The sequence below is a fragment of the Cetorhinus maximus genome, chromosome 10, assembly GCF_964194155.1.
Source record: "Cetorhinus maximus chromosome 10, sCetMax3.hap1.1, whole genome shotgun sequence".
NCBI classification, from domain to species: Eukaryota; Metazoa; Chordata; class Chondrichthyes; order Lamniformes; family Cetorhinidae; genus Cetorhinus; species Cetorhinus maximus.
The window spans coordinates 94,209,316-94,232,326 of NC_135888.1; the positions used below are offsets into that span (position 1 = coordinate 94,209,316).

Consider the following 23,011-nt stretch of genomic DNA (forward strand, 5'->3'; position numbering starts at 1 on the left):
GCAATTGGAGCCCCTGATTTCCGGTTATTACCAGCTAAGCCTCAGACTCTTCCTTGCCATTATTGTGATTCCTTATGTCTCTGTTGCTATTTTACCCAATTACTTTAAATCTGTGATCTTGTTCCTGATCCTTCCACCAATGGAACAGTTCCTCCCTACCTACAGTGTCCAGCCCCCTCCAGGCTTTGAATACCTCTATCAAATCTCCTCATGATGCTCTTTTCTCCAAGGAAAACAGCCCCAACTGCTTCAATCTATTTTTGTAACTGAAGTTCCTAATCCCTGGAACCATTCTCATGATTTTTTTCTTGCACTGTCTCTAGTACTTCACATTTTTCCTAGTGTGGCATCTGGAACTGGACACAGACTCCAGCTGAAGCTGAACCAGTGTTTTATATATATTTAATATAGCCTCCTTGCTCTTGTACTCTCAGTCCCTGTTAAAGCTTAGGATGCTGTATGCTTTGTTAACTGCTTTTTAAACCTGCCCTACCACCTTCAGTGACTTGTGACGTATACACCCAGGTCTCTCTGCTCCTGTACCCCATTTAGTAGTTTACTAAGAAATAACAGTTCACATATACTTAATCTAAATAGGCAGAAAAGTATACTACCATAATAAGTGAGAATGGTTTACCTGTCCCAGATCGGAAAATGGATTGGGAAATCTGGGGGATGCTTATCTCCATGGCTGATGGTGGCAGTCTTCTCAGACAGTTCACTGGTCCTGGATCAGACAAAAGGATGAATGAAGCTGACCTCCATAGCTGGAAATGGCAGTTCCTTCTGTTTTGCTAGCTCAAGACGACGGAGGAAAAATGTTAGATTGAAGCCAGCATGAATCACTTCGAAAAGCTCCCCTCTTCCAAAGTTGTCTTGTCTTAAGCTAACCAAGGTGTTGGGCAGGAGCCAACATTAGTCCACCTCTAATATCTCTTCCGTTCGAAGTGATTTTTCCCTATCACGAGTCTGTTTATATACCTTTTATTTCTGGGAGGCTTATGCCTATCATTTGTTCAGCTGCCCTGTGGCACAGGACACATCATCTCAGTTCCAGGGCATCACTGCAGGAGTTCCTCAAGATAGTGTCCTAGGCCCAACCATCTTCAGCTGCTTCATCAATGCCTCCTTCCTTTGGAAGAGGAGACCTTCATAAGGTCAGAAGTGGGGATGTTGGCTGATGATTGCACAATGCTCAGCACCATTCAAGACTCCTCAGCTACTGACGCAGCCCATGTCCCAATGCAGCAGGACCTGGACAATATCCAGGCTTGGGCTGGCAAGTGGCAAGTAACATTCATGTCATGCAAATGCCAGGCAATGACCATCTCCAACAAGAATGAATCTAACCATTGCCCCATGACATTCATTGGCATCACCATTGCTGAATCCCCCCACGAACAACATCCTGGGGGTTACCATTGACTAGAAACGGAACCGGACTAGCCATATAAATACTGTGGCTACAAGAGCAGGTCAGAGCCTCGGAATCCTGCAGCAAGTAATGTGACACGAGACTCCCCAAAGCCTGACCAGCATCTACATGGCACAGGAGAATGATGGAATACTCTCCACTTGCCTAGATGAATGCAACTCCAACAACACTCAAGAAGCTTGACATCATCCCCTCCACAAACATTCACTCCTTCCATCACCGACACACAGTGGCAGCAGTGTGTATTATCTATAGGATGCACTCCAGGAACTCACCAAGGCTCCTTAGCACCTTTCAGACCCTTGACTGCTACCACCTAGAAGGACAAGGGCAGCAGACTGAAAGAGCCCCTCCAAGCCACTCACTGTCCTGACTTGGAAATACATCGCTGTTCTTTCACTGCTGGGTCAAAATCCTGGAACACTCTCCCTAACAGCACTGGGTGTACCTACACCACCTGGATTGCAGCAGTTCATGAAGGCAGCTCACCACCACCTTCTCAAGGGCAATTAGGGATGGGCAATAAATGCTGGCCCAGCCAGCGCCATCCACATCCCATGAATAAGTGAAAAAAAATATTCCAGGCAATCCCTCCTGTTTCCATTGGAAGCCCATGAAGTCATCTTGTGACTATCACTTGCCAGAATGCCCTACTTAACCATAAGAGAATTGGTTTACATATGGGTCATGAGGTCACCTCACCCCCCCCCCCCCCCCGCCCCATCAGAATTAGTAATGTCTCATTTCAGTGGTTGCGCTAGAGATGTCATTGATAGAGATAATGGCCTTTGCTACCTTGTTTCAGTCCAGGAAGCTGCTATGGGATCTCACTTTATAAGAGAGCTATTCCCATAATCAACAAATTTGAGTATTTTATATAGTTATTTCTTACAGTAGACTGAACTGCCAATGTCAGCCCCAAATCCTTTTTTACAATTTTTGTTTTAAAAGTTCTGTTAACATCCAACAAGACTGTGGTGAAATTCAATAATTTCAGTTTCCAATGTGTAAATTGTTTTTTGCCTGACCGGTATTTAAGCTGCAAGTGATTGGAAGCCTACCATTCTGGAAGTCCTTCCAACCCCTTGTGGGTTGCAAGGATTTGAAATTTTTTGCAGGAAAGTGTACATTACTGACTCATCCTTTGGAATAACATTACATTTCTCCCAGGTGATTTCCTGCTTTCTCAATTGTAGAAGATAATCAGGTTGCAATTATACAAGCTTTCCAACTTTAAAGTTTCTTTCACAGAAATTGAAAAGTCAGTCTTAAAGCAACAATAAGGTATTGTGTGGTATATCATTTGGGAATTTACATTTTTTGGTTGGAGCATTAAGTTACATTTGAGATGTAACTTGAGGTAAGTGCACTCCTCCATCTCTGGCTGAGCCTCCTCCTTTACCTGAAGCAACTTATATAATGCCTTATGTGAATGCCCAGTCATGTGATTTTGAATTTGGACCCTGTCCATTTCTCATCTTAGCTCAACAAAAGCAAATACTGTAGGTGCTGGAAATCTGAAATAAAAACAGAAAATGCTAGAAACACTCGGCATTCTGGCAGTATCTGTGGAGAGGGAAAGAGTTAATGTTTCAGGTATGTAACCTTTTATATTGTGGTGATAGGCCATTCATCTCCGTTCCAAAGCTTAACTGCAGGTGTTCCTCCGTAGTTTGAGGCTTGACCATCTTCAGCTGCTTTGTCAATGATCTTTTCTCCCTCACAAGGTCAGAAGTGGGAATGTTTGCTGATTATTGCGCAGTGTTCCATGCAATTCAGATACTGAAGCAGTTGTGCCTGCTTGCAGCAAGACCTGGACAACATTCAGGCTTGGGCTGATTAATTGCAATGTAACGTTATCACGAGTGTTAGGAAATGACATCTCCAACAAGAGAGCATCTAATCATTTCCCCTTGATGTTCAAGCCGTTACTGTCACTGAGTCCCCCACCATCAGCATCCTGGGGATTGAAATTGATCAGAAACTTAACTGGACTAGCCAGATAAATATTGTGGCTGCAAGAGCAGGTCTGAAGCAGGGAATTCCAAGGTAAGTAACTCCCCAAAGCCTATCCACAATCTGGAGTACACTCCACTTGCCTGGATGAGTACAGCTCCAAAACATTGAAGAAGTTCAGCACCATTAGGACAAAGCAGCCTGCTTGAATGCCCCATCCACAACCTTAAACATTCATTTCCTCCACCACTGGTGCATGGTTGCAGCAGTATGTACCATATGCAAGATACACTGCAGCAACCTGCCTGCTTTGACAGCATCTCGCAAATCTGCAACCTCTACTAGCTAGAAGGACGAGAGCAGCAGATGCATGGAAACGCCACCATCTGCAAGTTCCCCTCCAAGAGGAAAGATTGAGCAGGTTAGGCCTATACTTATTAAAGTTTAGAAGAGTGATAGGTGATCTTATTGAAATATAAAAATTCTGGGGGACATGACAGGGTGGATGCTGGGAGGATCTTGTGGGGGAATCTAGAAATAGGGGACACAGGTTAAAAATAATGGGGTTCTCATTTAAGATGGAGATGAGAATTTTTTTGATGGTTATTCTGTGGCATTTACTGCCCCAGAGAGCAGTGGAGGCAGGGTCATTGAATAAATTCAAGGCTGAGTTAGACAGGTTTTTGTTTGGCAAGGATTGGGGGTGCAGGGGTGGGTGGGGGGGGGTGCAGACAGAAGTGGCATTAAGGCCATAATCAGATCAGTCACTATCTTATTGAATGGCAGAGCAGGCTTGAGGAACTGACTGACTACTCATACTTCATATGATCCAAGCCACACACCATACCGACTTTGAAATAAATCATCGTTCCATCACTGTCACTGATCACAATCCTGGAAGCACTCTGGGTGTATCTGCACTTCATAAACTGCAGTGGTTCAAGTAGGCAGCTCACTACCATCTTTTCAAGGGTGGTTAGGAATGGGCAATAAAATGCTGACCTTGTCACATCCCATGAAGGAATGATTTTTTAAAAAAAACTTAGCCTCCTGCCCATCTTGTGTAACTTTGATTGATAAAGTTCTACCTCTGCTCGACTAATAACTTGGTCAAATTCTTTTTTTATTAAGACAATGGTTTAAGTCGAGATCGTCGTTTAAGTGACCAGGTATGGTGACGATCTACGATTTCACTATTTACTCGGCACTTAATAAAAAGCCCTCTGGACTAACCCACTCCCCTGTATTTCTAAATCCAATTGTAAAACTGATAAACAACTAGCCATGGGATTTAGAATGGGTTATCTTCATTCTAATTGTCATCGCTACGATCTAAAATATCATGTTTCAATATTTAACAATCTGAAAATTCAATTTCTATTCCTTCAGTAAGGAATGATGACTTCTTACACATCCTTTCTGAACATTGTCTAACATGTGGCATCATTTGGTTTCCATGTCCTATGTTATACAGTACCTTCACTATTTTACAGTTGATGCTTAACAGCAATGCTAGGCATATCTTGCAGTAATTGGTGGCATCCTCCCCTTTGTCAACATTGAATTAACACTACATCTATTGAAGAATTTGCCATCCTAGTACACCATACTTCAAAGGCTTTCAATAACAATGGTTCAGCTTGAGCAAAAATACTTCTCATACTCCTGTATCCATTCAATTCTTGGCATTCTCTATTTTCTATTGCCCATTCCATCCCAGCTAGTTCAGTGGCTACGTTGGTTTGAACAGGCAGAGATTTGTCTAACATTAGAATTTCTGCAGGAGTTTTGGGGGCTGCCACCTGTGAACTGATACAGAAGTCTAACAACGTGTGTAAAATCCTGGCAAATTTTAATGAGTCAGCCTATAGCTCCCTTTCCTGCTACTAATCACTGGATTTGCTGCACCTGTTTCTGCCCTTGTATGCAAAGTTTGGGCTGAACAGCACTCAGTTCTTCTCCATTATGGTGACTAGACCATAATCATATGTAAAGGAAGATCAGCGTGTTTGTCAATCAATGAATTGGTCACAGATTTCCATTTGAAAATAATGTAATCCCATGTGGTCAGGCAACTGCCATACTGGACAAGGCCCTTGTACTTCCCTCAATAGCCAACCTTCTCTGCTACAACATAAAAATATCCATCCATTGTCATAGAATTTTATAAGCACAGAGGGAGGCCATTGATCCATTTGGACATTTTGGAAAATTAATACTTTAACCTGGCCTGCACAGCATGAATTCCCAGTGAATGTACTGAATGACGAATCAAAACTCTTTTATATTTCATTTGAAGTTCTTTGACCAGCCCAAACTTACGGTGACCACCGTTGTTTGGTAGGCCAGCCTTCCTCCAAGCATAAATGGACTGAATACCAACATAGTATTGTTCTACTGCACCTCACTGATTTACCAGTAAAGCTATCAGTAAAGCAAACAACTACTTACGCTTCCAGTTTCTGCATTCTTCATTACTATTTATTTTATTTGCTATTTTTCTTGGTCTATCTGCACTTTTTCTATATATTTTTGCCTTGGTTTTCACTTAATCCGCCCAGTAAGCCATCAAGTATGTTAAATTTTCATCACCTTCCATAACCACAGCCATCTTTAAAACAGCTGATGCTGTGGTTAATCCTATACAGTTAGAGGGTTTTAAGTGGGATTTGAACCCCGCATCTCCTGACTGGATGACAGGAATATTATCACAAACCAAAGGCTCATTCCGCTTCCTTGGTGTGAAATGAGAATAACAGCTTTAATTTGTACAGTAGCCCTGTTTAATAATGATTCTTTATCTACAGAATTTCCATTATGAATCTAAGTTGTTTCCTTAAAATTAAAATGTTTCCTTTAAACTAGCCAGTTATATAAAAGAAGATTGCAAGAGTTTTTTTAGACATACAAAGGGTAAGAGAGAGACAAAAGTGGACAATGACGCTGGAGAAGTAGTAGTGGGGAACAAAGAAATGGCGGAGGAACTGAATAGGTACTTTGCGTCAGTCTTCACCGTGGAAGACACGAATGACATCCCCAAAGTTCAAGAGAGACGGGGGGAGGCAGATGTGAGTCTGGTGGCCATTACCAAGGAGAAAGTGCTAGGAAAACTGAAAGGTCTGAAGGTGGATAAATCTGGACCAGATGGATTACAGCCCAGAGTTCTGAAAGAGATAGTGGAGGCGTTAGTGGCGATCTTTCAGGAATCACTGGAGTCAGGGTGGGTCCCAGAGGACTGGAAAATCGCTAATGTAACCCCCCTGTTTAGGAAGGGAGTGAGGCAAAAGAAGGGAAATTACAGGCCAATTAGCCTGACCTCGGTCGTTGGTAAGATTTTAGAGTCCATTATTAAGGATGAGATTTCAGAATACTTGGAAGTGCATGGTAAAATAGGGCAAAGTCAGCATGGTTTCATCAAGGGGAGGTCATGCCTGACAAATCTGTTAGAATTCTTTGAGGAAGTGACGAGTGGGTTAGACAAAGGAGAACCAATGGATGTTATCTACTTGGACTTCCAGAGGGCCTTTGACAAGGTGCCGCAGAGGAGGCTGCTCAGTAAGATAAGAGCCCATGGTGTTAGAGGCAAGGTACTAGCATGGATAGAAGATTGGCTGTCTGGCAGGAGGCAGAGAGTGGGGATGAGGGGGTCCTTCTCAGGATGGTGGCCGGTGACTAGTGGAGTTCCACAGGGGTCAGTGTTGGGACCACAACTTTTCACTTTATACATTAATGATCTAGATGAAGGAACTGAGGGCAATCTGGCTAAGTTTGCAGGTGATACAAAGATAGGTGGAGGGACAGGTAGTATTGAGGAGGTGGGGAGGCTGCAGAAGGATTTGGACAGGTTAGGAGAATGGGCAAAGAAGTGGCAGATGGAATACAACGTGGGGAAGTGTGAGGTCATGCACTTTGGTAGGAAGAATAGAGGCATAGACTATTTTCTAAATGGGGAGAGAATTCAGAAAGGGACTTGGGAGTCCTAGTCCAGGATTCTCTTAAGGTTAACTTGCGGGTTGAGTTGGTAGTTAGGAAGGCAAATGCAATGTTGGCATTTATTTCGAGAGGACTAGAATATAAAAGCAGGGATGTGCTGCTGAGGCTTTATAAGGCTCTGGTCAGACCACATTTAGAATATTGTGAGCAATTTTGGGCCCCATATCTCAGGAAGGATGTGCTGGCCCTGGAGAGGGTCCAGAGGAGGTTCACGAGAATGATCCTAGGAATGAAAGGCTTAACATATGAGGAACGTTTGAGGACTCTGGGTCTATACTCGATGGAGTTTCGAAGGATGAGGGGGATCTGATTGAAACTTACAGAATACTGAAAGGCCTGGATAGAGTGGTCGTGGGGAAGATGTTTCCATTAGTAGGAGAGACTAGGACCCGAGGGCACAGCCTCAGAGTAAAGGGAAGACCTTTTAGAACAGAGATGAGGAGAAACTTCTTTAGCCAGAGAGTGGTGAATCTATGGAATTCATTGCCACAGAAGGCAATGACCTGTGGAGGCCAGGTCATTGAGTGTATTTAAGACCGAGATAGATAGGTTCTTGATTGGTAAGAGGATCAAAGGTTATGGGGAGAAGGCGGGAGAATGGGGTTGAGAAACTTATAAGCCATGATTGAATGGCGGAGCAGACTCGATGGGCCGAATGGCCTAATTTCTGCTCCTATGTCTTATGGTCCTTGTTAAAAGCTCAAAATGTGCACCTACTCTTCTATCTTGCATGTTGTCTACCCTGTTTCCTGCAGCTTTTGTTTTAATACTAGACAAATAAAATATGAGCAGTGAAACTGAGTTGTAAAGCAGTAATAGGTTCAATGGGTAAGCTTGTCAACTTGGTATTTCCATTCTTAATGCAGAAAGTTAAGGGAAGGCCTGATAGAAATATTCAAAATCAAGGGGTTTGGATTGAACAAGCAGGGAAGAAGTGTTTTCACCTGGCAAATTGATCAATCAGAGATAATGAATTTAAAATAATTAGCAAAAGAAGCTAGTCAGGGGTATGGGGGGGGGTGTTGGGTGAGTAGGAGGTGAGAATTTCTTTTAAGGGTTGTTGAGGTCTGGAATGCATTATCTGCCAGGATGAAATTCAATTCCATTGGAACTTCAAGAAGACAATTGAACAAGTATTTGAGAGTTAATTTGCAGGGTTATGGGGTGGTTTGGTGTAAGCTGTGATGGACAAATAAGAATTCTTTTTCAAAGATTTGGCACAAGTACAATGGGCTGAATGGTCTCCTTCTGTGCTGTAAGATCCTATCTGTTTACAGTAAAGTTCCACCATTCGCGGGGGTTACATAATGGTGAAATCGCAAATGACGAACATGCTTTACATTGGGAGTGAATTAGATAGGTTCCAGCAATGCAAGGGGCAGCATTGGTTTGTGCAGTTAGTGTATATCAAATTGTAGTATGCAACAGACAGGGGGAGCCTCTGAGCTCAATGTTGCAACAAAATAATCCAGCTACAGACTCATCTGTCTTTAAAATTTTCAATACATGCCTTGGATGTTAAAAGAGAGAATCTTCATTTAAGAAAAACATGAATCACCTCAAAACTTAAAAACAGATAATTGCAAAATATTTTCATTTTAAAAATGACAAAGTAACATTCTCTTTGGCTGTTGTGCATTATCCCCCTCCCTGGTTTTACTGAATCTGATGTTGGCACCATTTATATAAAAAGACAAATTAGTGAACATTTAAAAATTGAACAAAGCTGTTATTGCCGCTCTGGACAAAGGGATTCGGGCATTTCCAGGTTAATCTCAGTTCAGGCCGCACTTCAGCTGCAGCCATTCCAACACTGCTTTTCACCCCTGTTGAAAGGTGTTTTTAAAAATAATAATAATTAAATGTCCACGGCCAGGACTTAAGGAAGGAATCCACTTCGAGACTTTGACACCTTTTCCTTGCTTTAAAACATGCCGTGGTCTCTGCTCCATCATAGCTGCCGTCTCTTCAACACCAACTACTGCCCATGGCTACATCTGTCCAGAGCAGAATTAATAAAATGGAATAAATTTCATTTAGAATAAAATCTCTTTAATGAGAGGGGGGAAAGAAAAAGTGGATAAGTGAACAGTTGCTTACGCAATCGATGATCTGGTATACAAAGGTAAGTGAATACATATACAAGAAAGTTGCGAAAGGCAAGACTTTACTGTATTGCATTTCTTTGCTAATGTTTAGATGAGTCAATCTCATATTTGATGCGTGGTTGGCTGTTTGAGCCTACACAATGTTTTATCATGAGAATTTGTGGAATCCTTTATTCACGTTTTGCCTTTTACTAAATCTCTTAAAGCAAGTGGTAAATATTCAGAAGGATTTGGCTATCTTTATACACAAATAACAGTTAAAATGAGTTCAAACAAGAAAATGGTATGTTGGCTTTTATTGCAATGGCTTTCTGTAAGAAAGTCGAAGTCTTCCTGCACTAGGGCTTTGGTGAGACCATTCCCATAGTACTATGTACAATTTTGGCTCTTGTACCCAAGTAAGATTATACTTGTCTTGGAGGCGGTGCAACTAAGATTCACTCAATCCCTGGGATGAGGACAGCCATCCTGGAGATTAGAAGAATGAGAGGAGCTCTCAGTTAAATGTGTAAAAAAATTTGGGAGGCTTGACATAATTGTGCGAAGAGGTTGTTTTTCCTAGCTTGAAATTCCAGATCCTAGGAAACATAGTCTCAGCTAAGGGGGTTAACTGTTCAGAGCTGATACCACCTTCACTCAGGGATAAGAAGCTTTGAAATTCTCTACCTCAGAAGGCTCAGGTGCTTAGTATATTTTGGGCAGAGATTGATAGATTTCTTGGATCCTAAAGGAATCAAGGGATAGGGCAGGAAAATTAAGCTTGAATAGAAAAGCAGCCATAACCACCTCAGTGGCTGAGCAATCCAAGGGCCTGCAATTTAATCCCTTTTTTTGTTTGTTCATTCTCTTTAATCCATGCAGTTACAAAGTGTGTGTCAAGAGTGTTTCCTTTTTCCCTTTCATTGGCAACTAATAGGCAAATAACCATTGTCAAATAACTAATATGCAATTGTTGTGAATGTCCAGTTCATGGTTCATGTTAACATTTTAAGGTAATGTTTAGCTCTGGGAAGATTATTTTTGTGATTTTAAGATGCTAGGCTTTAGTGATGACAGAACATCCAAAAGAAATCTGTTCAGAAGGTTACCCATGTTTATTTAATAGAGTCAGAGTAGAAGGGAGAAAGTTATAAAACAACAGGTGAGCTTACTTGGCTGGAGAAATTGTAAATGAGGGGTAATTAGCTTTAAGGTCGGTTTGAGGATAGCCCAGAACAGGCTGTTGTCTTGTAGATGCATATAGCTTAGGAAGGTACTCTGATTCCAATTTATCTGGGTGTTTGCTGGTAGAGGTTTTTAGTTGCAGTTTGGACCTCGTGTGATTTGCAGCTCAGAAGTTAGCCAAAATAAATGACAGTCATGCACTGTTTTTTATTCATTCAAGGGATGTGGGCTTCGCTGGCTGGGCCAGCATTTATTGCCCATCCCTAGTTGCCCTTGAGAAGGCGGTGGTGAGCTACCTTCTTGAACAGCTGCAGTCCATGTGATGTAGATACACCCACCGTGCTGTTAGGAAGGGAGTTTCAGGATTTTGACCCATTGACAGTGAAGGAACGGTGATATATTTCCAAGTCAGGATGGTGAGTGATTGGAGGGGAGCTCCCAGGTGGTAGTGTACCCATCTATCTGCTGTCCTTGTCCTTCTAGGTGGCTAGTGGTCGTGGGTTTGGAAGGTGCTGTCTGAGGAACCTTGGTGAATTCCTGCAGTGCACCTTGTAAATGCTACTGTACGCCGGTGGTGGAGGGAGTGAATGTTTGTGGATGTGGTGCCAACCAAGCGGACTGCTTTGTCCTGTACGGTGTCCAGCTTCTTTAGTGTTGTGGGGGCTGCACTCATCCAGGCAAGTGGGGAGTATTCCATCTCACTCCTGACTTGTAGATGGTGGACAGGCTTTGGGGAGTCAGGATGTGAGTTACTCGCCACACGATTCCTAGCCTCTGACCTGCTCTTGTATTTATATGGCAACTCCAGTCCAGTTTCTGGTCAATGGTAACCCCCAGGATGTTGATAGTGGGGGATTCAGTGATGGTAATGCTGTTGAACATCAAGGGGCGATGGGTGGATTCTCTCTTGTTGAAGATGGCCATTGCCTGACACTTGTGTGGTGCGAATGTTACTTGCCACTTGTCAGCCCAAGCCTGGATATTGTCCAGGTCTTGCTGCATTTGGACATGGACTGCTTCAGTATCTGAGGAGTCACGAATGGTGTTGAACATTGCGCAATCATTAGCGAACATCCCCACTTCTGACCTTATGATGGAATGGAACCCATTGATGAAGCAGCTGATGATGGTTAGGCTGAGGACACTGCCCTGAGGAACTCTTGCAGTGATGTCCTGGAGTTGAGATGACTGACCTCTAACAACCACAACCATCTTCCTTTTTGTGCTAGGTATGACTCCAACCAGCGGAGAGTTTTCCCCCCTGATTCCAATTAACTCCAGTTTTGCTAGGGCTCCTTGACTTGATATCAAGGCAGCATTTGACCAAGGGCAGTCATTCTCACCTCACCTCGGGAGTTCAGCTCTTTTGTCCATGTTTGAACCAAGGCTGTAACGAGGTCAGGAGCTGAGTGGCCCTGGCGGAACCAAACTGGGCATCAGTGAGCAGGTTGTTGCTAAGCAAGTGCCGCTTGATAGCACTGTTGATGACCCCTTCCATTACTTTACTGATGATGGAGAGTAGACTGATGGGGCGGTAACTGGTCGGGTTGGATTTGTCCTTTTTGTCTACCGGACATACCTGGGCAATTTTCCACATCGCTAGGTAGATGCCAGTGTTGTAGCTGTACTGGAACAGTTTGGCTAGGGGCACGAAAGTTCTGGAGCACAGGTCTTCAGTATTACTGCTGGAATGTTGTCAGGGCCCATAGCCGTTGCAGTATCCAGTGCCTCCAGCTGTTTCTTGATATCACGTGGAGTGAATCGAATTGGCTGAAGACTGGCATCTGTGATACTGTGGACCTCTGGAGGAGGCCGGGGTGTATCACCCACCTGGCACTTATGGCTGAAGGTTGTTGCAAATGCTTCAGCCTTATCTTTTACACTGCTGTACTGTACTCCTCCATCATTGAGGATGGGGATATTTGTGGAGCTACCTCCTCCAGTGAGTTGTTTAATTGTCCACCACCATTCACGACTGGATGTGGCAGGACTACATAACTTAGATCTCATTCGTTGGTTGAGGGATCGCTTAGCTCTGTCTATCGCTTGCTGCTTAGCTGTTTGGCATGCAAGTAGTCCTGTTTTATAGCTTCACCAGATTTACACATTTTTAGGTATGCCTGGTGCTGCTGCTGGCATGCCCTCCTGCACTCTTCATTGAACCAAGGTTGATCCCCTGGCTTGATTGTAATGGTAAAGTGGGGGATATGTGTTCGAGTACAGTTCTGCTGTTGCTGATGGCCCACAGCGCCTCATGGATGCCCAGTCTTGAGTTGCTAGATCTTTTCCAAATCTATCCCATTTAGTGCAGTGGTAGTGCCACACAACACGATGGAGGGTATCCTCCAATGTGAAGGCGGGACTTCGTTTCCACAATGATTGTCTCTGGTGGTCACTCCTACCGATGGACAGATGCATCTGCAGCAGGCAGGTTGGTGAGGATGAGGTCAAGTATGGTTCCCTCACCACCTGCTGCAGACCCAGTCTAGCAGCTATGAACTTTAGGACTCGGTCAGTAGTGGTGCTACCGAGCCATTCTTGGTGCTGGACATTCAAGTCCCCCACCCAGAGAACATTCTGCGCCCTTGCCACCCTCAGTGCTTCCTCCAAGTGATGTTCAACATGGAGGAGCACTGATTCATCAGCTGAGGGAGGGGAGGTATGTGGTCATCAGCAGGAGGTTTCCTTGCCCATGTTTGACCTGACTCCATGATCCAGAGACGATGCTGAGGACTCCCAGGGCAACTCCTTTGCAACTGTATACCACTGTGCCGCTACCTCTGCTGGGTCTGCCCTGCCGGTGGACCCAGGGATGGTAATGATTGAGACTGGTACATTATCTGTAAGGTACGATTCCGTAAGGATGACTGTCAGGCTGTTGCTTGACTAGTCTGAGACAGCTCTCCCAATTTTGGCACTAGCAGTTTGGCAGTTAGTAAGGAGGACAGGGCTGCGATTGCCGTTGTCGTTTCCTTTTGTATGTCTTTTTGTGTAGCGGTTTGTTACAACTGAGTGGCTTGTTTCAAGAGCACTTAAGAGTTAGCATCTCCGCCAGGCCAGGTCAGGACATTACTGAACCAGATGTGGTTTCATGGTCATCATTGGACTTCTTAATTCCAAATTTTTATTGAATTCAAATTTCACCATCTACAGTGGCAGTACTCGAACCCGGGTGCCCAGAGCATTACCCTGGTTCTCTGGGTTACTAACAAAAAGCTACTGCGGATGCTGGAAATCCAAAACAAAAACAGAATTACCTGGAAAAACTCAGCAGGTCTGGCAGCATCGGTGGAGAAGAAAAGAGTCGACGTTTCGAGTCCACATGACCCTTCAACAGAACTGGTTCTTCTGTTGAAGGGTCATGTGGACTCGAAACGTCGACTCTTTTCTTCTCCACCGATGCTGCCAGACCTGCTGAGTTTTTCCAGGTAATTCTGTTTTTGTTTTTTCTCTGGGTTACTAGTCCAGCGACAATACCACTACACCATCGCCTCCCCTCCTTACATGCACTGTAAGCAGAGTAAAACATTAACTACTTCTTTGACCGTGTGGAAGTCAGGCAAGGCTTAATCTTAGTTTGAATTTTGTGAGGAACAGAAGCTGGAGGATTGCCTAGTTTGAAGCTAGTGGGTGAATCTACAGTGGGCCTCAGTGTTTTATTTGAAAAGAAAGTAATCAACGGATTAGTTTGGTAGTATTGGAAATATAACCAGAACAAGGGTCTGAGGCCTTCACAGTCAAGAGACAGCAAATGAAAGTTGTACCTCCTGAGAATAGCTGGAGTTGAGGAAAATTCTCCATAGGACTGTGGCATCCTTATGGGTCCCAAACAGAGATTAATAACTTTCAGGTTGTCTTATAAGAGAATTCTTGGGGAAAGTAGGAAGTAAACCTGAGTGCTTAACATACGTAGTTATAAACCATATTGTTAACAGCGCTTGTTTTATTAGTCTTTTTTTATATACCATAAAGTTTGTTTTTTCTAAAAAGTGAAATCTTTTGGCTGCTTATTCTATCAGTTAAAGTTACTATTCTATTGTATTGATTTATTTTTAAATGTTAGTGGCTCCTAAGCGAATTGTAACACCATCCCCTGGAAAGATGGGACATTGGACATTACTGAAATGGGAAAGACATGCTAGAAAGCGATTTGATAAACTGCACTTATGCCAGTTACTCTATTTTGACTTGTTAAAGCTTTGCCTTTTGAAATGAAATTTTATGAATCAATGGTTTTTGATTGCAGGTCAGAATGGTTTACACCTGCAGCTATTGAAATTTGTGCATATAATAGCTGAAATGTTTGGCAATGGTTCTCTACATATGTTTAAAATTCCCTACTTTGACTGACTTACTGTTTATTTGATATTTAAACTTACCCTAAAGTCAGCCCTTTCAGTCTATCATGCAAAATCCTTTTCTAAATAGTGTAATTTTGAAATGAAAGGACTTCAGCCAAAAGAAACAGCTACTTTCACATTGTGTACAGTTAATCCTATTGTAATCATTGGATTACATTTTGGTATAAATATTATCCTCTGATCATGAAGGGGAATCGGACAAACCTCCAGAAACCTACATTTTCACATTCAAATCCTGATGTGATTCCCCTTCGCAGATGACTCCAGTTCCCTACTCCTGTCCTCAAGCAGCAGAGAAATTATTGTATCATGGGTATTTGATCATCTTGGTGCTTGCATTTCTTTCAAACCATTTACTCCCCTGATCCTGAGCAATGGAAAGTTAAACTTTAAATGGAGGTGCATCGTAATGTTTCTTTAAATAAGCAAGAGGATCTACCTTTTGTACTACACCAGTTGCCTTTGTGAAAAAACTAGGAGGGAAAAAGTTTGTATTGAGCATTTCCATGTGCAGAAATAACATTGGAATATCAAGTGCTATATCTGCATATACATCTGAATTTCACAATGACTGTTCAGGAAAAAAAACTTGCATTTATATAGCATCTTTCATGACTGTAGGACATCCTGTGTTGTCACTGTTGTAGCCAATTTGCACACATCAGGCTCCACGAACAATGTTACCATCTTCCTTTTTGGTTGAGGACAAATTATTGGCCAGGATACCAGGGACAATGCCCCTGCTCATATTCAAAATAATGTTATGGAATCTCTTGTACCTGAAAGCAGATGGGAGCTTCAGTTTAATATCTCATCCAAAAGGTAGCACCTCCAATTCTGCAGCTCCCCCTCAGTACTACATGAGTGTTGAGCCTAGATTCTGTGCTCATGCCAGAGTTGAAGTTGTGCATTCAAGCCCCACTAACACCAGATCTGTGCTAATGCTTCAGTGCAGGACTGAGGGAGTACTGCATTGCCTGGCATGTTATTGAGTTGGAAGAACAATGTGTATATTAGATTTTATTAGATTATATTAGATTTCACAGTTCATTTAGAAATTACAACATTTCATAATCCCATCATTATACTTTGATCCTGGTATCTTATTAGCTTTGTAATAAAAGTATTTGAAGAATATTAACTGGTTAGTGTTGTGGGTGTGATTAGGTTTTTTGTAGATCAGTAACCTTGTATGTCACTCTAATTATGTAGGCCTATGCAGGAGGAATAGATCCTTAGCATATATGTGGAACTCCTGCACCACTAATTATGGAATGAATATATTGAAGTTTTATTCAATTGTTCCTTTAGGAGTTGAATGATTTGGCCCGCGATCCACCAGCACAGTGTTCAGCAGGTCCAGTTGGTGATGACAGTAAGTACATTTTCTAAGTTGGTCAAAAAAATTTGTTAAACAAATCTTGATTCTTTCTACAGCAACACTAATATATGACTTAAGATTTTTAAAATTCTTTCTGCAGTGTTCCACTGGCAGGCCACAATAATGGGACCGGTGAGTTGATGTTACTACTGTTGACCATAAAGAATGAGGTGAGAACTTAAAGCAACCATCACTGGATTCATTCTGAAACCTTTTTTTTTCAACAGAATGACAGTCCTTATCAGGGTGGTGTATTTTTCTTGACCATTCACTTCCCCACAGATTACCCCTTTAAACCACCTAAGGCAAGTATGCTTGTTTGCATTAAGTATCTTAACAATGTGACTTTGGCTTGGTGTTGAGAGTAACTTTTATATTTATATATCTTTCTAGGTTGCATTTACAACAAGAATTTATCATCCAAATATTAACAGTAATGGCAGCATCTGTCTTGATATTCTACGGTCGCAGTGGTCCCCAGCATTAACTATTTCAAAAGGTATTTGGATCTTTTTTGCTAAAAACTGGTACTAACCTTAAAATCTTTGTCAAGTACTGACCTCCTGGTCACAAGTGATCTGTTTAATATTGTATCTAGCTATAAATACTGTAAAAATATTAAGTGTTCTCTCAAATCTTATATTAATTTCACAGTAAAGTGCACAATTTGTTGTTGCAACAAATGCCCAGAGCTGCTGATAACTTTTCATAGAATAAAAATGTTATTTGAAGGAGTTTGTTGCTTTGCCTTACATTTTAATTCTGAATTTCTTCCTAAAACTGCAACTTGAGAAATACTCCTATTTATTACTGATGCTGTAACATGAAGCCCATCTTTGTTTATCTTTAGAGCTGTCAGCCAATCCTTCGGCTGAATTAGAATAGAAATGTTTTGAACTTCAGCTAATTCAGACTTATTACCAAGAGCTATGTTGTGGACTGAACCTGTGGTGTATAAAATTAAGTCTATGGGCCTAATCGGCCTCGTTGCATTTTTTAATCAATGCTGACCAATAGACAGTACTTGCCCAAATTAGCTTTCAATAAGAGTTGGGTTCTTGTTCAGAAATTGCATTTCCTGGGAGTGTGCCAATTTAAATTTGGTATGTTTTAAGCCAAAGGCTATGGTCAGTTGTTAATGTGATGTCAAGTTATGTTTGAATTGGTACTGCAGAACATTTTGTCATTACAGTACTTGCACATGACCATATTGTCAGCCAGAAATTCATATTTTGTTTGGAGTTGTTTTCATAGCATGGTGCATTTACATGTTGCAAACCTTTAAAGGATTTATCTTTGCCTGCTCAATAATTAACCAGCATATCTACAGTTATCCTGTTTAAGACTATTAAGATTGGATCATATTGCACCACTCTTTCCCGACCATTTGAATTGCTTAATTTGTCAATTTGTTGGTTTAATTGTGGCAAGTTGCTTGAATTGGTACTCCAGAGTGTATTGCCTTTACAGTATGGAACCAAATTCTGTATGATCTAGAAATCTGCACAATTTCTCAACTTAGAAATGGTGCTCTGCATTCTGTGGTTTTAAGATTAAGACCTAGTTAAGTACTAGTAATCTTTTAAAGGTAAGAGGACTACTGGAAAGTTGCCTTGCTGAAGGCTTACAATAACTAAGTAAATTAAATTTTAGTATGTGGGATTGAGGTTACTAATGGTGTTAGGGATCACAAGCCAGTTTTTACTGAAAACTGGAAATGCTGATTAATACCGTGCCAAAAATTACCTGTTTACTTAGTACATTGAGTCATGAAGCTATGTTTTTCCTTTCTGTGGCATCAGGCAGAGCTAAGTATACTGATGTACCACAGAACAAGGAGTCTTGCCCACGGAGAGCCTCCCTTCCATCTGCTGACAACATATCAGTGGTGTCTGCCTGTGTATTTACTCTTAATTTCCTTCAAGTAAAAGCAAGGTGATTGACAAAAGAACCAAAGGCAACATTAAGAAACACTTTTAATGCAACAAATGATTCTGGTTTGGAGTGGACACAGATTCAGTAGTGGCTTTTAAAGGAGAATTAGCAACAAAAAAATGCAGCGACATGGAGAAAGAGCGGGTAACTTGGACTAACTGGTTGCTCTTCATAAAAGTTGGCACACTCTGGCCTTCTAAGAGAAACCGGAGTGGTGCAAGTATCTTTTTTTTTAAAAGGTTCTGAATTCGTTAAGTGTTACATTTTATGGTACTTTGCAAGTTTTTTTAAACTGGTGAACCATTTCTTGCCATAGACAATTGTGATTCAAACTGAGAAGGGAATGATGTACACTTTAACTACCATAGTAGGATTTCTTTTATTATTTTGCGAACCTATTTTGTTGTAATTTAACAATTACGTTTTGTTTACAATTCTGCAACTCCTTAATCACTTGCTACTCTGTATATCCTTTGTAACAAAGAGGCTTTTTTGATTATAGTAAGTTGTGCTAATTAAATTCTACATCCTTTACAGCTTCCAACATAAAAAGATGCATAGTTATTTAATTACTAATATGCAATTGAAAGGAAGCAAATGCTGCACCAACTGCAACATATATAGTCAGTGGTTTGGAATTCTGGGTGGATGTTAAGAATTGGGAGAAATCTTTGCTTTTCAAGAGCTATAGTCCAAATTATTAATGCACGCACTTTAATTCTAAGTTCTGTTAATTGTGGTGTATGGTCATGTTTCTTTTTACTTATATTTGTGATGCTGAGTCCAGAATAATTCTTGCAAGTGAATATTTGCTCTATGTAAAGCAGAATGTAACTGTATGCTTAATGTCTGGCATTTGTTATCTAGCAGTTGAGCAACATTTTTTTAGCTGAATGGATATAGCAATTAGCAAAAGCAGCAAGACATGGGTTGTGTACTGCAGAATGCTTTGTCTTTGTTACCTTGTTGCTTAATATGCAATTTACAGTACTTGTAAAACTTTACCTACACGTTGTTCATATAAAAAAAGTGACCCTTTATAAATCCTAGGAATAGATCTGAACCATCCAAACACAACGCATCAGGTTGCCAAATCTGGATGTATTCCTGGAGGCTTAATTGTGATATCTCCCCTCCAAAGGCAAAGGCCAGGCACTTAAAAAATAATTTATAACTGAAGTTTTTAAAGAAAATGATGCAAATTTTTAATGCCACAATGAATTTCCTCCCAGGTTATTTGCTGCAGTGTCTGGAAGATTAACTTTAAATTCCTGGAGATTCCAGAACAAACTGGAGTGGTGTTGACCCTAAATGTGAGATTTCATTGAGTCTTACATGTCCCATCTCTGGGCTCACAAGCACTGAAGAACATGCAGCTAGGCTCTCTTGACTTGTGCTTTCTGACTCCATTTGCAGTTAATCAGGAACAAAAATTCAATGTATACCTTTGTTAAAAAGTCATAAATGCTAATCATATGTAGAATTTGAAGAACAATTGGCTGCAGTCATTGGATCTATCCCTTGGCATGTTGACAGCTTTCATCTAATAATAGGTATTATGTACAAACAATTTCTTCCTGTAATCTCTTTTGACTAGATTGACTACTTGCCGGACAAGCAAGAAGTTAGCCTGAAATAAAAACAGAAAATGTTGAAAGTACCCAGGTCGGCAGTATCTGTAGAAACAGAAACATAGTTAACGGTTTAGGTTGATGACAATTCATTCAGAACTGGAAAATGTTGAGATTTTACTGTTTTATAAGGGTGTAGAGAACTGGGGAACGGCAGGCAAGAGGGTCAGGTAAAGAATGAAAGGAAAGAACAAAAGAGAAGTTAGGTGATAGTGTTGTAAGCAGTGTGAAAAGTGAATAAATGACCAAAGGATTGATGGTGCAAGGATAATGGGACAAGTAAAAAAAAAAAGGATGGATCTAGAAGAGCTGTAAGTGATAACAGCAGAACTATAACCACCTGCTGTTGGATGTGGTGGCTGCAAGATGGGGAGGAGGGAAGTGGCTATGTTCTAAAGTTGTTGAACTTAATGTTGACCCTGAAAGATTATGAAGTGCCAAATTGATAGCTGAGGTGCTGTTCCTTGCGATACAGTGAAATAGTGCAAGAGGCCAAGGATGGAGAGGTGAGAGGGACTGATGTGGAGAACTAAAATGACGAATGACCGGGAGCTCAGTCACACCAAAAAGTGCATTTGATCTCCTTGGTGTAGAGGAGACTGCAACGTGAGCAGTGAATACAGGATACAAAGATGGAAAAGCTACAAGTAAACCACTGTTTTACCTGGTCAGTGTTTGAGGGCCCTAGAGAGTGAGTAAATCAGGTTGGTGTTTCATCTCTTGCACTTGCTCAGGAAAGGGAACAGGTAATTGGGATGATAAAGTTGTTCGCAGTGTCATGGAAAGAATCGTTCCTTCGCATCTCCTCTCATAATTTTTGTTTTGCGGTGGCAGCATGCTAGAGGTAGTGCAAGATGATCTGTTGAAAGTGGCGGCTGTTGGAGCGCTCGTTAGATCGAGTAAGGCCATATCATGGTTCTGGAAGGGAGGAGTAAGGGCAGACATATAGGAAATAAAACGGACACTTGAGGAATAAAATGAACTTCGAATCACAGAATTGTTACAACGTAGAAGGAGGCCATTCAGCCCATGTCGGCACCAGCTCTAAATGAGCATTATGACTTAGTGCCATTCTCCTGCCTTTTCCCCGTATCCTTGCATCATGTTTCTCCTCGAATAATCATCTAATGCCCTCTTGAACGTCTCGATTGAACCTGCCTCCACCACGCTTCCAGGCAGTGCATTCCAGACCAAACCGTTTGCTGTGTGAACATGTTTTTTGTCACATCACATTTGCTTCTTTTGCAAATTGCTTTAAATCTGTGCCCTCTCGTCCTTGATCCTTTTATGAGTGGGAACAGTTTCTTCCTTTTTACTCGATCCAGCCCCCTCAAGGTTTTGAACACCTCTCTCAAATCTCCCCTTGGCCTTCTCTCCAAGGAGAACAGTCTCAACCTCTCCAATCTATCTTCATAACTGGTTCCAGGGGTGAGAAGCTTCATTCTTGTAAACCTCCTCTGCACACCTCCAGTGTGTTCACATCCTTCCTACAGTGTGGTGCCCAGAGCTGTACACCATACTCCAGCTGAGGTCTAACTAGTGTATTTTATATAAGCTCATCATAACTTCCTTGCTCTTGTACTCTATGCCCCTATTAATAAAGCCCAGGATACTGTATGCTTTATTAACTGCTCTCTCCAACTGTCTGCCACCTTCAATGATCTATGCACATAATACACCCAGGTCCCTCTGATTCTTCTGCACTCCCTTAAGAATTGTTCCCCTTATTTTTGTATTGTCTGTGTAATTCTTTTGGGTAATTATCCAGTTCTCTTTTGAAGACCTACTATTGAATCGGTATCCACTATCTTTGTCAAGCAGTGCATTCCAAATCATATTGCATTTTAAAAATCATGTTGGCTTTTTTTCTTGCCAATCACTTTAAATCTGCCTTTTAGTTATCAGCCCTTCAGCTATTGGAAACCACTTTATTATTATTTTACTATTTATTCAATCTAAACCAGTTATGGTTTTAAACACCTCTATCAAATTTCCTCTTGATCTTTTCTATTCTAAGGGGATCAACCCTATCTTCTCCAAACTGCCCTCGTAACTGTTGTCCCTCATTCCTGGAACAATACTAAATCTCTTCTGTATCGTCTCCAAAGCCTTCCAATCCTTCCTAAAGTGCACATCCTTCCCGAAGGGGTCCAATATGTTTTTATATAGGTTTAGCATAACATCTTTGTTTTTGTGCACTGAGCTTTATAAACATGGTCAGTATCCTTTATGCTTTGTTAGCCCATTGTTCCACCTTTAAAGATTTATGTGCAAGCACTCCCAAGTCTCAGTCGTCTTTTATCTCTCAATTTCTTCTTACCAAAATGTATTACCTTGCACTTCTGGATTGAATTTTACTAACAAGTGCCTGACTATTCCATGAGCGTATCTGTCCTCATGAAGTTTATACCATTTTCACAGTTTACTGTACCTCATGGGGATCACAGGCCAAGGCTCTAAGGACCTCTTGTCTTGCCATAACATACCCAACTGCAGAATACTGGCACCATACTGATTCGCAACCTGCCCATAACAGGTTTATCGATCTACAACTCAACTCAACAATATGCAACCTCCCACTGATATTCTTTGAGTAATTCACCCATAAGAGGAGTGTAGGGGTGGCATTGCGGTATTGTCACTGTACTAATACTCTGGGGACCCTGGTTCGAATCCCATCACAGCAGATGGTGAAATTTGAATTCAATAAAAATCTGGAATTAGAAGTCTAATGATGACCACAAAATCATTGTTGGTTGTCGTAAAAACCCAACTGGTTCACTAACGTCTTTTAGGGAAGGATATCTGCAATTCTTACCTGGTCTGGCTTACACGTGATTCCAGACCCACAGCAATGTGGTTGACTTTTAAATGCCCTCTGAACAAGGGTAATTAGGGATGGGCAGTAAATGCTGACCAAGCCAGCGACGCCCACATCCCATGAATGAATTTTTTAAAAAACAAAACCTCCCTGGGCTCCCAATCCTAAGCGACATTGCCCACCCCCAAAACTGGAGGGTAATTGCAACAAGCAAGCTACTGGAGAA

General features: G+C 41.5%; 1 protein-coding gene across 2 annotated transcripts in view; it reads left to right on the top strand.

The window, feature by feature from the left end:
• Positions 1-23,011, top strand: part of ube2d2 (ubiquitin-conjugating enzyme E2D 2 (UBC4/5 homolog, yeast)) — a 48,249-nt gene that overhangs the window by 20,689 nt on the left and 4,549 nt on the right. The window contains exons 2-5 of one of the 2 annotated variants that reach the window (XM_078550790.1): positions 16,329-16,392; positions 16,499-16,530; positions 16,626-16,703; positions 16,792-16,897. In XM_078550790.1, coding sequence (XP_078406916.1) covers positions 16,329-16,392; positions 16,499-16,530; positions 16,626-16,703; positions 16,792-16,897 — 280 coding nt within the window. Of the gene's footprint in view, positions 1-16,328; positions 16,393-16,476; positions 16,531-16,625; positions 16,704-16,791; positions 16,898-23,011 lie in introns of both variants that reach the window. The other variant, XM_078550791.1, reaches the window with a different exon arrangement.